The sequence below is a fragment of the Lactuca saligna genome, chromosome 9 (genome assembly GCF_052625555.1).
Source record: "Lactuca saligna cultivar CGN05327 chromosome 9, ASM5262555v1, whole genome shotgun sequence".
In the NCBI taxonomy this organism is placed as follows: domain Eukaryota; kingdom Viridiplantae; phylum Streptophyta; class Magnoliopsida; order Asterales; family Asteraceae; genus Lactuca; species Lactuca saligna.
In genome coordinates this window covers 11,658,718-11,674,054 of record NC_136425.1, presented here as the reverse complement: position 1 = coordinate 11,674,054, position 15,337 = coordinate 11,658,718, and the positions used below count along the sequence as shown (strand labels likewise).

At 37.5% G+C, this 15,337-nt stretch overlaps 1 protein-coding gene across 1 annotated transcript; it reads left to right on the top strand.

Moving 5' to 3' along the window:
* The first annotated feature begins 10,590 nt into the window (after positions 1 to 10,590).
* LOC145017506 (mitotic checkpoint protein PRCC-carboxy-term protein) lies at positions 10,591 to 12,295 on the top strand. Its single transcript, XM_078975529.1, has 2 exons — positions 10,591 to 11,894; positions 12,028 to 12,295. Exons 1-2 carry the CDS (start codon positions 10,767 to 10,769, stop codon positions 12,187 to 12,189), a joined length of 1,290 nt encoding a protein of 429 aa, XP_078831655.1. The 5' UTR covers positions 10,591 to 10,766; the 3' UTR covers positions 12,190 to 12,295.
* The last annotated feature ends 3,042 nt before the right edge of the window (positions 12,296 to 15,337 follow it).

Below are 15,337 nucleotides of genomic sequence, written 5' to 3'. Positions count from 1 at the left end.
AGTGATAAGGTTCATTTCTTCGCCAAGAGGTGGGATTTTTGCTAATAATGTGCTTTAATAAATGCATTGAAGAGGTTTGACTATTATGACAATAGAAGTAGTAAGGAATGATTTCGAGGACAAAATCTAGTTTAAGTAGGGGAGAGTTGTAACTTCCTGTTTTGAGAAGTTCTTATTTTAGGATTGTGGAAAATAAATGGATCAAAATAGAGGCATTAGGCTTCAATGGAATGAAGTTTAGAATCTATTGGAGGTGTATGATGTTGGACAAGTGATTTAAACCTTAGATTGTTTGATGTAAGTTGAAGGGTAAAATGGGAAAGGTTATGTTTCGTACTTCTTGCATAAATTAAGGATTTTAGTTCAAGATGTTTTTAGTCAAATATCAAGATAGATGTGTAGAGCTCTTCGACACCTTTTCATGGATATAAATATCGTTGAAAACAAAGTTGGAACGAAGAAGTTATGGCTGTTTGAAGTTAAGTTGTAGTCTGGTTGTATGCTAGGGGTGCAACAAGAGTACGCTAAGCGTACTCACTAAGGAAGTTGCGTTTTTAGGGTGTTATGTTGGGCGTAACTTTAGGCGCGTTGGACCTACCGCCGTCGTGCAGAAACCCTATTTGCATGGTTTTGAGCCATATTTAAGGACTCTAACCCCTTAGGGTCCTTCCTAACATCAGCCTCCACCCTCTTGAGAATCCAACTCGAAACCCTACCCCTAGATTAAATATTGAGCCTTTCTATGTATTTTGAGTGCAATTTGGATGGAAGAAAAGTTCAAGCTTGTTGAATGTTGAAGCTCAAGCTTGTGGATCCAGAGCCTACATTGTTTTTCTCAACTCTAGAAGGTATAAAGCTTGAATCTTGATGATGCATTTGTTAACTCTAGCTAGCTTTGGGGTTTTATGAGCTTTTTGATCACTTTAGTGCATAAAGTTTAGATTTTGAAAGTTTGTGACCTTGTTATGGATAAAGTTGGAAACTTTATCCATCTAAACATCATCTTGATTCATATCGGACAGTTAGAGACTTGGACTTAATCGATTAATTTGAGAAAGATGCATTTTTTGGTCCCTTTGAGACTTAAAGACTATATCTTGGTTGTTTGGACCATCCTAATGGATAAATTTGGAAACTTCGTCCATTATGGAGCTATTAGGAGTCATAAAAATATGATCTTGTGTAGCACCTGGTTCCTGGTATGTATTCTTGATTATTAACTCTCCTTATGTATTGCATTTTAATCTTGGACTCGACGAGTTGAAGGGCTAACTCGCCGAGTAGGAGCAGGACTAGTCACGGGTACAGCTCTGTCTACTCGGCGAGTAGGCCCGTGGGACTCGGCGAGTAGACCCTGTCTGGACTGAAACCCTAAACCGGGTGTTTGCACCCTATTTAAAGGATCTAACCCAACCTCCATTTCCCCTAGCACTCCCAGAGATCTGTAGAACGAAACCCTAGCCCCTTTGTGTCCTTGTGGGTGATTTTTAGCATTGTGAAGGTGGTTTGGATCTTGGGAGAAGAAGGAGAAGGTTGAAGAGTGCAAGAAGGGAAGAAGATCCGGAATCTACTTTTTGAAGGGGTTCTATTCAAGTAGAAAAGTTCCTACCTTGATCTTTAGTTCATTGAACCCCCTTCTTGTCCCTAAAAAGAGGTTTTAAGCCCTAAGAACCTAAATCTCTATGTGTTTATGGCTAATGTTCTGCAAGGACTTCGGATTTGGACCTTTAGGACATCCCAGTAGCATAAAGTCTCTGTGGTTGAGGTGATTGAGGTCCCTATTGAGTGTAGGACCTCTTAAAGAGCTTGGAATTGCATGTTTGAGCTCATAGGGTCGTGCATGCACGTAAAGTTTGCAACTTTACGTGGTAAACATGCCCTAGGACCTTAGATTTGTGGTTTTAAAGCATTGCATGTCTCAGATCTGGCCTACTTGGAAAATGGGTCGAGGAACTCGGCGAGTCCCAAAGTGGAACTCGGCGAGTTCTATGAAGATGGTCTTAGACTCAGCGAGTTGGATGAACAACTCGGCGAGTCCTATGAAGATTTCCTGGAGCTTGTCGAGTTGTTCTTCAAACTCGGCGAGTCATATGAACTTTCGCAGAGCAAGAGGGGTTTAAGCGTTGAAGGGTCAACCCTTCGTAACCGCATGCGGAATTAATCGTGTAGCGAAGTCCCCAAAACCCCAAACCCTCGTATGGGGTGTTCTGGTGTGGATTGGAAGCGAGTAAGAGATCTGCTCGAGGGACTCGGCGAGTTGCTCGCGGACTCGGCGAGTCGGTACTCGAGTCGGCCCCATAGTCCCGAGTGGTGAGTCAAGGGTGACTCAGTGAGTGGGGAGAGGGACTTGGCGAGTAGGACCGGATTAGTAAGGGAAGGAATCGGCGAGTCCAGTCAATTGGAAGTTGACTTTGAGTTGGATTTCGACTTGGTCAAGGGTAAAAGGGTTATTTTACCCTAAGAACATCTAGCAGTGTTTGACTGATCGTTTTGTGGGAATTATAGCCGAAGGGCATCCGCAGCAGCAGTAGACAGTCAGTTTCCGATCAGATCAGTAGCTACTTTGAGGTGAGTTACCTTCCAGTAGCGGTGGGTCTACGACCATAATGCCGACCCACCAGTAGGAGTTGTATGTAGATGATTGTCTCTGTGATATTCATCTAAGGGATTACTACTACCTGTGTCGTATTTATGTGCTAGTGACAGTAGGGGGAGATAGTCCCCAAGATATCTGGTCGGTAGGGCCGAAGGGGTAGTCATACCCAGCCATGTTAGATAGATTATGATATTGTGATACATGTTATGTGGTAGTAGTAGAGGGGAGAAATAGTTTCCCCAGTATCTGGTCGAGAGGACCGAAGGGGAGGCCAGCATCCAGATATGCTAGGCAGTATCCGGTCGAGAGGACCGAAGGGGAGGCTAGCACCCAGATATGCTAGGCAGTATCCGATCGAGAGGACCGAAGGGGAGGCCAGCACTTAGATATGCTAGGTAGTATCCGATCGAGAGGACCGAAAGGGAGGCCAGCACCCAGATATGCTAGGCAGTATCCGGTCGAGAGGACCGAAGGGGTAGGTCGGGCACCCAGATATGCCTGGCAATTTATGTATGTTATGTGATTATATGGTATGTGGTACAGTGGGGGAACTCACTAAGCTTCGTGCTTACAGTTTTTAGTTTTGGTTTCAGGTACCTCTTCAGCTAAGGGAAGAGAGTCGGCGCGGTAGCAGCATATCACACACACTATTGTTTCCGCTGTTACGAGTTTATTCTGGGATTGATACTCTGATATTTTGGTTGTTTACATGTTGTGGATTTCAAATTTGGGTTTTCGATGTGAAATGGTTTAATTAAACAATGTTTTAATTATTAGTGTTTTCTAAGTAAAGTTTTAAAAACAAAATTTCTGGACGTGAAAATTGGGTCATTACAAGTTGGTACCAGAACCCTGGTTTGAGGGATTCGGACACACCTTCGGGGGTGTTTGAACTCAAATCGAGGGATTAAAAGATTTTGGAAAGATAAAATGTTTTCTAAAAGGCTAAGTAAAGAGTTTTAAGAAAGAACAAAGTGTGTGATGTGCGCGACCAGCCGAGCTCAAGTAAGTATTCCCCAATGTACCAATACAAGTTTATTTATGTTTATTAGTTTCTGTAGAACAACATGCTAGAATAGGACTAAGGATCTAGGAGTGATGTCTTATGTGCCTGCCTTATGTGCTTCAGTATATGGAAGATTTGCATGCTAGAGTTGAGTAGACAGCAGTAGGGTAGCCTGTTTAGGTTATTCCTGATAGTACGAGTTTAGCATTGTATGCTAGTTCAGTTTTCTCTACGAGGAAAGAGTTGCTCGAGATTGTTTTCCTTATGTCCAAATGTTGTTTGCTTTGTGCTATGTGGGCTTTGAAGTGATGGGAGTTAACTGTTAGGTGAATACGTTAAAGTCACATGTGATCAGGGTTGAATAATCACAGAGTGAATACGGAAAAGTTTCAAGAATCCATATCGGAATATTAGCAAACAAATAAATAAATAATTTTAGAATGTTAGCAAACAAAAATAAATAATAAATTTGTCATCATATACTTACCTTAAAAGGGTATAAAAACCCTTGTAGAGTGTAGGTCATTTTTTGAGGTTGGTTATCTTTCGGTTTGTCTGAATGTATAAGCTTGTCAACATTATAGAATACAATAAATAGTTGTTTGTACAGTTAATCCCAAATTATCCTCAGCGATGAATATCTGTCACATAAAAAATTAGGTAACAATTAAATTTATAAAAAATATTAGTAACTATAAGTAATTATAATCAGTAATTATAAAATAGACGACATTATACCTATTGAATTCATCAAAGTTGGATAACAAAACGAAATAATCTTTTGTAAGGCTGTTTAGGCAATTGTCCATTGAAATCCTTCTCTATCAGGTAAAGAAGACATACACGGACTGCATCCTTGTCCAATAACTCATTAAGTGAATGTTTAAACACCGTCATAATATTGACTAATTTGACCGAGACATTCCTCCGGACTATAGGAAAGGCATGGGAACGTAGTACAACGTCAGATGCAGAAGCAGGAAAATAGTCACCAAACCGGAAGCCGGTGATGAGACAAAATTCTTGCTTCCCAAAAGACAGTTCGTAACCCCCAATTTTAAAAACCATTTCCTCTACTTGGCTTCGGTGGTCGTTGACAACTTCGTGGCAAAAGACTTAATGTAAAAGCAAAGGATCTTCATCCACATCAGGAATATCTAACCACCTCCCAAAATATGTATTCTGGAACATAGTATTGCATTCAGGTCTGTCTCTGAATGCCGCAAGAATTTGCCCGCCGGTTTTGGGTTTATATAAAAACTGTAATTGATGCATCAAAAACCATGTTGTGCTGCACAAATTAAAAAAAAGTGTTATCACTTCATTCCAAAATGGAAATGACCTATATTCTGGACCAGTTATGGACCTATTCCTCATGTTTCACACGAGTTCATCGTGTTCCGAAAACATTTCCTCGCATTCCGGAGGCTTCCGAAATGAACTTTTAAGATCCTGAAAATGACATTTTGATGTAAATCAACAATACCTAAACATCTAAACTACTTTTCAGTTGGTTCTACAACAATTAAATATTTAATTTAAACTCCGGAACGTTTTCATTTCATTCCGGAGATGTTTTACAAATTTCAAAATGGTAATAGTAGAAGAATAGGCACCTTAAACAAACAAGAAAACTATGTAAAAATAAAACGGAGAACGTACTCGTAAAATAACGGGGTCGTAATGTTCTTCTTCCATGATGGAGTTGCATGCCGAAGATCGTACTTGCATGTCAGAGATTGAAATCGAAAGTCGAAAGATCCTGAATCGCGTGTCGAAATCATAATCGAAAGTTAGAGCAAGATCCAAAATAAAGGCGAAGGTCCGAAAATTTTCAAATTATATTCCGAAATTTGAAATTCAAATTTCTGATCCGAAACTCGAACAAGTAGCCAAGAATGGCAATCCGTACCCACGGTAATGGGCCGGCCTACCTGGAAATTTATCCAAAAATATGTTCCAAAATGCCCCCTTCGGGGAGAAGTGGACATTTTTTTTTAAAAAGGTTATATTCGCAAAAGAATACCCAGGTTAGATTACTCAATTTCCCTTTTAAAAAAACCATCATACTTTATCAAAAATTTCATTTTGTCTACTATATTTGGTTTATAGTAAAGTTGCACATGTGGGCGCTTTACTCTGATGACGATCTAGGGTAGTGGTGCCCAAAGCCAACTGTTTTTTTAAAGCTAAAAAAAACGGTTTTTAAATAATTTGTTTAACTAAAATTGAACAATTAGTTACTAATATGTTTAAATAAAATTTGGAAACTGGTTTTCCTAAATAAAAAAAAAACCAAACCGAACTGTTTTAACTTTTAATGCAATGTTACTTCAAAATAACGAAAAACGGTCAAAGATAAGGCTGGAGGGAGTGGTGCCACCGAAACCGCACTCCCTTCCCCGCCACATCAGCGCCATGTCATCTTTTACCACTTAAGTGTAGTTTCTTGCCACACCAAGGGTGTGGTGCCACACTTTTCATTTTTTTTATTTTTTCATTTTTTTAAGTATTTTAATTTAATAAAACTTCTCTTTTTTAACTAATTTAATTTAATATACCTTCTATTTTAATAAAAAAACATAATTCTTCATTACTTGAAAATAAAAAAAAAAAACAGTACATTGCGTTACCAAAAAAAGAAAAAGGAAAAAAAAACACACACACACACATGACATTTAAATAACCCTAAAAACTTAAAAAACATAAAGAAAATAACTAAAGGAAACTACATAAAGTCGTTCTCCGAGAACTCATCTTCAGGGTCATCCGGTGGATCCAAATTAAGGTTAATGTTTTGAACCCCGTAAATGTGTTCCACCAAGTCATTGCGAAGATTGTGAAATGTTTCGGTGCAACGTATCTCTGCTCTCCTGTTTATATACTCTTCGCCACCAATTTCTATTGGTTGTGTCTCTGGTATGATTTCTTCCTCGTCAAACGCACATATCGCTCTTCCTTCGTCTTCAATAATCATGTTATGCAATATAATACACGTATACATGATTTCTTGAAGTTTTTCCTCGCCCAAATAAGCTGCTGGTTTTTTCAGTATGAACCACCGTTTCTTCAGAGCTCCAAAAGCACGCTCAACATCCTTCCTAGCTCTTTCTTGAGCTCTCTTGAATTTCTTTCGTCTAGAACCATGTGGAGCTGAAAACGACTTAACAAACACAGCATACTCAGGATAGATTCCATCGACCAGATAATAACCATACTTATATGGCGTTCCATGCACTTGAAAAGAAGAATCTGATGCAGATCCATCGTATATGTTGTTAAATATTGGTGAACGGTTAAGAACGTTGATGTCGTTAATCGAACCAGGAGAACCAAAAAAAGCATGCCAAATCCACATATCTTGTGATGCAACTGCTTCAAGTACCACCGTTGGGTGACCATGATCACCTCGTGTAAATTGCCCATGATATGCAGTAGGGCAATTTTCCCATGCCTAATGGAGACAATCTAAGCTTCCTAGCATTCCAGGAAACCCATGCACACTAGCATGATGAGCTTGCAATTGCAAGATGTCATTACGTGTAGGCTTACGTAAATATTTTGGACCATAAAACTGAATGACAGTTTTGCAGAAAAAATGGAGACTGTCTCGTGCTGTCCTAGCAGACATCCTAAAACTTTCGTCTAACGCATCAGGCGGAATGCCATATGCTAACTGACGAAGTGCGGCCGTGCATTTTTGTAACGGAGTGAAACCGGGTGTACCTCTAGCATCGTAGCGTTGTTGGAAAAAACTGCACTCCCTCGTTACATCTTCAACTATACGTTCGAATAAACATTTGAGCATTCTGAAGCGCCTACGAAAATAATACCCTTGGTAAGTGGCATTCTCTGCAAAATAGTCTTGCACCAAACGTTGGTTGGCTTCTTCACGATTTCTATAAATGTATCTTCGTGTTCTCTGTTGAGAACTTGCAGCTGCGTTGTTACATACAACGTTGTATGTTTGTTCCGCCATTTGAACACACGCAATAGCGGTATCAAAAATAGTCTGAAATTCTTCAGAAGATGAAGAAGATGACATTTTTTGGAGAGTGGTGATTTTAAAAAAAAAAAAAAAAAAAAAAAAAATTTGAGAGAGAGAAGATTGTGTTGTGAAAAAAATTAAGTTTGATATGTGTATATATATAGGAAGGAAAAAAAAAAGACGGAATTAGCGTTCAACGGTCAAAAATTTGACCCACCAATCAAAATTCGCGGTCTTCAAAGGCCGCACTGCGGTCTCAATGGCAGGAAACCGCACCCTAGGGGCGGTGTTCGCTGCTGATGTGGCACCAAGGTGCGGTCCCAAACCGCACCATACCCTCTAGTCTAATACATGTTTTAAAAAACTGTTATTTGTGCACCTTTAAGCCAGGGTAAAAAAAATGCATGGCCCACATCTATGTCAATAATGCTTGATGAAGCCATGAAGGTCTAGCTTGGTCGACCTAGGTCCAAAATGTTGGACTTTTGTGGTGTTCTGTGTTTTTCAAACGTTTTTGTCAATCTAACTAAATAAAAGCAACTAATTAAGAGCAGTGCATCGAAGTAATAAATTACAAAAATGCTCGAGAGGTAAACTAAAAATATTATACTTCTCATAATATCCCCATGGTTGCCCACTTGTGCCATATGAGTTCTTTTTTGGAACATCAACAATAAATAAACACACGAAACCAAAAAAAAAAAGCTAGCTAGTACAAAGGTTAAGGTTGGATCAACGATTGTAGCAAAACATTCCACATAATCCTACTTTTAAAATTCCTAGAACAATTGCAATTAAAATACAAATTTTTAATACAATCTCATATAAAATCTTTTTAGAATTTAGAATTTCTAAAAGTGATTGCATTTCTATACGTCGAAATGACCCAAATGAAAGTCGGACACAGAGAGTCCACAAGCCCTTTGGTTTCTCGCTACTGGTCTTAAATCAATCCAATGAGTCATCTCCTCCGTCGAGCCCTAGCCACAATACCACACGAATCCATATTTGTATTGCTAGTTCACAATTAAAGAACATTTGAGAACTTTCCTCCCAACGAACCATACAAATCGGACATAAAGTCGACTCCAAGTCTACTCCACGATGGAACAAATTAACCCGAGTGGGAAGCCGATCCAAAAGCGCACGCCACATAAATACGTTAATTTTGATGGGAACACTTCTATTCCACCTAGTTTCCCTTCCTCCTATTGGTAATCTAACCTCATCAATGTGCTTTCGAGTTGATTTAACCATAAAGACTCCCGAAGGATCCAAATTCAATCCTATTTATCCATTTGCACCCCAAGAGAAACCGAACTCAATAAGGATTGCATGCTCTCGAACTACCTAGTCTCTTCTCCTCCCTTTATCGGTCTTCTCCAAGAAAAAACCCAATTTCGCATAACCCAACAATCTCTAACCTTTACCTCCTGATCAATCGCAAGATCAAACAACCTGTCAAATTGTCAAATTGATCTTTAAAAATCAGACCACCACACCAAGAATCGAGCCAGAACCAAGTAGACGATCCATCTCCTAGCACTCCCGACCTCCAGGCCCCTAATATTGAGATGTGTTTGGATATCCCGTTTGACTTTCAATATCATCTTGAAAGAGTTATGTTTCTAATGGACTCAAATAATCTACAAAAGTTACATCATCTTGCCTCGACTCATAATAGTCTTTGAGCATCACTAACATTTAAACAAAACCCATCATCAATGACGGGAAAATAATTTTTATATCTCATCTACCTGAGATTGAACCTAGAACCTCCTAGTTAGTTATTAGATTATGAACCTCTATGTTAGCCAAGTGGGCTAACCTCAACTTGTTATTCTTGTTCCATGATAATATTCATATAGTTAGTGTCGGTAAAAAATGATAGCTTGTCTGAAAATGTTGAATATTTTTCGAGTTGTAAATCTAGAAAACCAATTAATATGATAATTTTTTACAATGGTTGTGATGAATACCCATCACCAGTGGATGATACTAAAACCGCATTGGTGCAACACCAGTGTTGTTTTCTTCTTACATTATGTTTTATTTAGAATAAACAACTTTCAAAAAGTATCACCGTAGCCTAGTAGTGATTACTTGAGATAAACATTTTAGAATAGAGTAATCTTATGTTTGAATCTCCACAAGTTCAACATTGAAGTGGTTTGCCATTTGAAAAATGATTTTTCTAAAATATGTTGAAAAATATCACAAACCTAACGACTTATTGATACTACCAAGTGTCAGATTCTATGACTCTATTGGTGTACATGAAACAATTTGTGTGGTAAACATCAAATTTCTTTTCTAACCTTATAGGAAACAAAGATGAGGCATATGGATGCTCATGTCGTGAGATCGGTTTGGGGTAATCTCCAATTTGATTATGTTTATTTCTCTTCACGAGGTTTTTCGGGTGGAATTCTTTCTATTTGGGATAAGAATCTTTTTCATAAATATAAGGTGTATTCTGATGATAATTTGGTGATAGTGGAGGGTACTTGGCTTCCTACTAAAACTCGTTTACTTATTATCTTCATTTATGCTCTTTAAGATGTTAATTTTAAAAAGCTTATTTGGAATCAGTTACTTCACATTATTAGTAGTTGGGAGGGTGATACTATTTTGATAGGTGATTTTAACGAAGTTTGGATTACTAACGAAAGATACGGTTTTGTTTATCATTTTTTTTAGATTTTCTAATATATATCCTTAAGACAGCTATAAAAAATATTAATTATATAAAATATTATCATAATTAAATATAAAATACATTAATTATATGTAATATTCTCAATAATTAATGTATATATATTTTTTCAATAAAAAATATTTCTTATAATAAATATATTCTATATCTAATTATAACAATATTTTTTATAATTAATATTTTTTATGGATGTCTTTAAAACAAATCGTAGAAAATCTTTTTTTTTTTTATTACCATGGCTATTCCCTAATAAATTTCACCTTTCAAAAAAACTTGGAGTCGTGGACCATTTCATTTTTGGCCCACCAACCTCTCTCCTCACTCATTCTTTTCAACCCGGCGAGTCGGCGACATCTCCGAGTTGCTTGCAACAATAGAAATCGATTTTCTGATCAAAACCCTAGATATTATCTACATATTCCCCAATTTAATCAGGGGGTTCTATCTCCAGATTTCGGTGATGGATTCTTTGCTAGCTACGTATGCATCTTCAGATGAAGATGAAGATCAACAACAACCACGTAAACAGAATCAAGCAAGCCAATCAAACTTCCCTTCGCAACCCGCAACCAAATTTGGGGGAAACTTCTTATCTTCTCTCCCACCACCAAAATCCCAACTTTCAAACCCTCCTCCACAGACCCTAACAACTTCGAAACCCAAGAAGGTTGCACAGCCACAATCCGGATTCAATTCATCCTCCTCCGCCTCTTTATTTTCTTCACTTCCTCAACCAAAAACCGAAAGATCTGACCCGTTTTCTCTGGGGCCTAAACCTAAAAAAGTTGTTCAGTTTCGGCCACCTGTAATGAGCAAAGTTGTTGATGACGACGACGAAGACGAAGACGATGATAAGGAAGAACAAACGAAAAAGGATAGTTCCATACCTGAAGCGCCCTCTGTCAAGTCGTTTTTGTCGAGTATCCCTGCGCCAAGGAACTCGGGCTCACTTGGAGCTTTGCCCTCCTCCGCCGGCATGGGTCGAAGATCAATCTTGGAATCTGAAGTTCCAGCATTATCAAATTCAAAAGTTGTTAAGGACACTGTTAATAAAGCCAGTGATAATCAGGTGAAGCATCATAATAACAGTTCTCTCGCTACTGATAACTCTTCCAATGTGAATTTGTCTGTTGATGAGAGTTATGTAAACCACGATAATACCTACAATGGATATGCGAATCCTAATTCAAATGAGAATGTGGTTACAACAACTGCAGATTATGCGAGCTATGATTATAGCAATAATGGAGGGTATGAGTATGAGAATGTTCAAACGGATCATTCAAGCTACGGCCCAGCTCCTCCAACAAGTGAAGATCCTGCAAACTATAATAGTTACGAGGGTTACAGTGATTATGGGAACTATGCGCAGTATGAAAGCAAGTGGATTGATCGATCAAGTGGAGATATGCAGCCAGAAATTTCAGAAGCGGCCGCTATACAAAATATGACTAGGGTTCCTGGCAAGAGAGGTAGGAATGAGATTCCGCATGAGATAATTGAGGTTAGTCAGGATGAACTGATGAAGAATCGACCACGAGAAGACCAAGTCAAATCAACTGGAATAGCTTTTGGGCCCTCATATCAGGTAATTGGTTATATTTTTTTCTTTATCTCATAGTAAGAAGTAAGAAACCCTGTTTCAATTTGTAAGATTGAAAATGATTTTGATGTTGTACAACTGTACTTATAGTCTCCTATTCTGGATTATTTATTTTCAGCCGGCTTCTTCAGGGAAGGGGAAGCCAACGAAGCTGCACAAGAGGAAACATCAGATTGGATCTTTATACTTTGATATGAGATCCAAAGAGATGGAATTGGCAGAAAGGCGCTCAAAAGGCTTTCTCACAAAAGCTGAAACACAAGCCAAGTATGGATGGTAATAATAAACTCATAGTAATTTTTTTGTATGTTAAATGTTAATGTTGTCTGAACCTCTTTGTTCTACAAATGAAAAGCGTTGCAAAGATTTTTGTTTTGTTTTCTCAAGAGCTCATCAATGTTTCTTCATAGATTGTTCCTTCGTATTGTAGCCAATAAGTTGTTACTGATTTGCAATAATAATATTAATAATAATAAGAAAGTGGAAGTTTCATAACTATAAATCAAAGAGGACAATTTAGAAAGCCAAATATCCACGTCGGATTTTAGGTTAAGTGAGACCAATTTTTATCCCTGGTTTGGCTAACTGGTTCAGGAAAAAAAACCCTGGATTTGTGATTTTGATTTTTTTTTTTTTTTTTTTTTGGAAGGGCAAATCTATTCTACTCCTTCACTACTCCTAATTCTCCACTTATATTCTTACGAGTCTTGAACCCTCGACCTCAAGGAGGGAGGGTAACACCAGGTACCGATGAATTAGGTGGTTGTGATTTTGATTTAGGTTTCAAGATTTTGGTGTTCAGCAGTTTAATTGAAATACCAATTACTATTCCCTGATAGAGGAGGTCTTTCTAAAAATTGAAGGATTAAAAACTTATAAATTTATATTTATAACTTTATAAGTTTATCTTGTTTTATACCAAATCATCATTTTATTGTGTACACTGTGCTAAATTTGGTTTATCCTTTCATGTTGTTGCTTAATTTTGAAACAACCCGGGACTCAACTTTCACACCATTTTATAAATTTTCGGATATCCGAAAATCCAAAATAAATAACATATGTTTTTTATTATACAAATACTGTATTAATGTTTGAAAGTCATAATCGATTATAATTTATGAACTTATTTCCTGCTCGTGGTTGTGCCTGGGTTTCACTTTAAGAGCCCGTTCACCATATCATAAGGCTATCGACCTCTCACTGCTCCTGTTACCTAATGTTACTGCCTACCTCTCCTTCAACACAACTAATCATTGTTTTCAAACAAAAATAAAGAAAGATTTTGTATGCTTTTAAATTAGTTGTAAAGCTTTGCAAGTTAGACCATTATGTATACCTAGCACGAATGGCTTCACGGTCTAGCGGGCCACGATTGTGGTCCATGCACACCATTGAACGGACGATCGTGGCCCAGCGTTTTTGTGGAGCTTCGTGGTGCAACGACGAATGGGAAGGCTCAATTGATTTTGACCGTTGAAGAAGTTGTTGAACGGCTAAATTTCAAAATACCACACTATACATACATTTTTTACACTATTCTTTTCTTTCTCTATACACAATATTCACACAACATTTTCACAACCAACAAAAATATCCCTCAATACTATACAAACTGCAAACCCGAGAACACATTTGCATTAGATACAATCCCCGTCGATTCCCGGCCAAGAAATCATTTCAAGATGGTTTTATGAATTTGCTACAAACCAGTTCCCTTATCCAACAAACACTACTTTTCCAACAACAATTCCAACATTTCATGGTCTTTCAACGTAAGTTTCAACCTTTCCCGATCTTTCAACAACATTTTCCGGTCTTTCACCAACAATTACATTCACAATCGTTACAACCACCACCTTCACAATCACAACCACCTTATTCATTGGATTTTGTTTCGAAAACACAACCTTCACCACCACCACCTCAACCAAAAAAGAACCCCCCCCCCCCCCCCCCCCACCCACCTAAGAATGGGTACCATGGACAAAAGAGGAAGAAGAAAAGCTAGCGGAGGCGTGAGTTTCGGCTTCGCAAGACCCAATTGAAGGAGATAATCAAACCTTCAATTGTTTACGGAAAAAAGTTTGAAGCGTGTTTTATGCGTTGACGGGAAGAAAGTCGAAATTCCAATTAAATTAGCTCGAAGTCATGTGATATTCGACTAAAATGCATTGAATTTTGAAAAATTTACAACAACCTCCAAAACATACGCAAAAGAGGGTCAAACGATTTCGATGTCTTCAAAGCGGCTTTGGATCAATTTGAAAAAACGCCAACCCGGATGCAATTTCCCAACGATCGGACAGGCGGACACACATCAACATCAACAATGATCTGTTCGATCTTGAAGACGAGAAACCTCTTTGTCAGCCTGTTAGAAGAATAAAACGAAAAAGCGGGTTTGTTGGCTTCAGGTTCTAGTGTTATTGATGAATTTGGAGAGAAATTTAATCGATATGCCTACATTCAAGAAACCAAGGTGAAGACGTTGAGTCGGGTGGAGCAAAAAATGGTAGAAACACAAATGTCATCCAAGAGGTGCAAACAACGCTTTAAACAAAAACCGATATGGAGATTTTGAAGATGAAAGCAGGCGATCTCGAAGGCGAAGTTTTGTAGATTTTTCTCGTGATGAAATAGTCCGTACGAGCCCAATATAGGAATAGGAGATAGTTTTTTTAGTTTTGTTTGGTAGTTGTAGGTGTTTTATTTTTATTTTGATTTTTATTGTTATTTTTTTATTGTAATGTAGTATTTTTATTTAATGAAAAACTAGTATTAAATAAATATATGTTTCTAATGTATTTTTGAATTAAATTTAATTAAAAAAATAATGTGAAGTACTGTGTTTAATGGTAGATATCTCATAGTTAGTGATAGAAAATGTAGTGATTATGTGAAATTCACAATTATACAATTATAATGGTTAGTGGTGGATAACTGGATATTATAGATGAACTTACAACAATCATTATTGTTGAGGAACTTTATTACCTCCTGTATGTTAATGTAATAGTTACAAGGGACTTTATTTTGAATATTTATCTTGTTTTTGAATATTTATATTAACATCCATTTTTATTTAATGAAATATGATGGGATGCTACTATACATTTTCTGTCCTACATTGTTCGTATTTAGTTGTAAACTAGTAGGTTAGCACCCCGTTTTACGGGTGGACAAAACTTACAAAACTGCAAAAATATAATGAGCAATCCTGCAAATATGTAAAACTCATATGGCTAAAGTGTGAAACCAAAAAAGAATAGGGACGAAACATGACAATATATTGTGGGGAATGTAATCAGTAAATTTTCTATTAGGGGTCAAACGAGCCGACATACATAAAAAACTTAAACCTAGGGATTTTTTTTATAAAAAAACCTTTAGAGACTTTTTTGTAAAGAAAAAATCTCTATGGACTA

Bases quoted from the DNA above. Each gene is read 5' to 3' on its own strand.
- LOC145017506 (XM_078975529.1), top strand. From the start codon at position 10,767: ATGGATTCTTTGCTAGCTACGTATGCATCTTCAGATGAAGATGAAGAT. The intron at 11,895-12,027 runs GTAATTGGTTAT...ATTTATTTTCAG, and splicing joins CTTTTGGGCCCTCATATCAG to CCGGCTTCTTCAGGGAAGGG.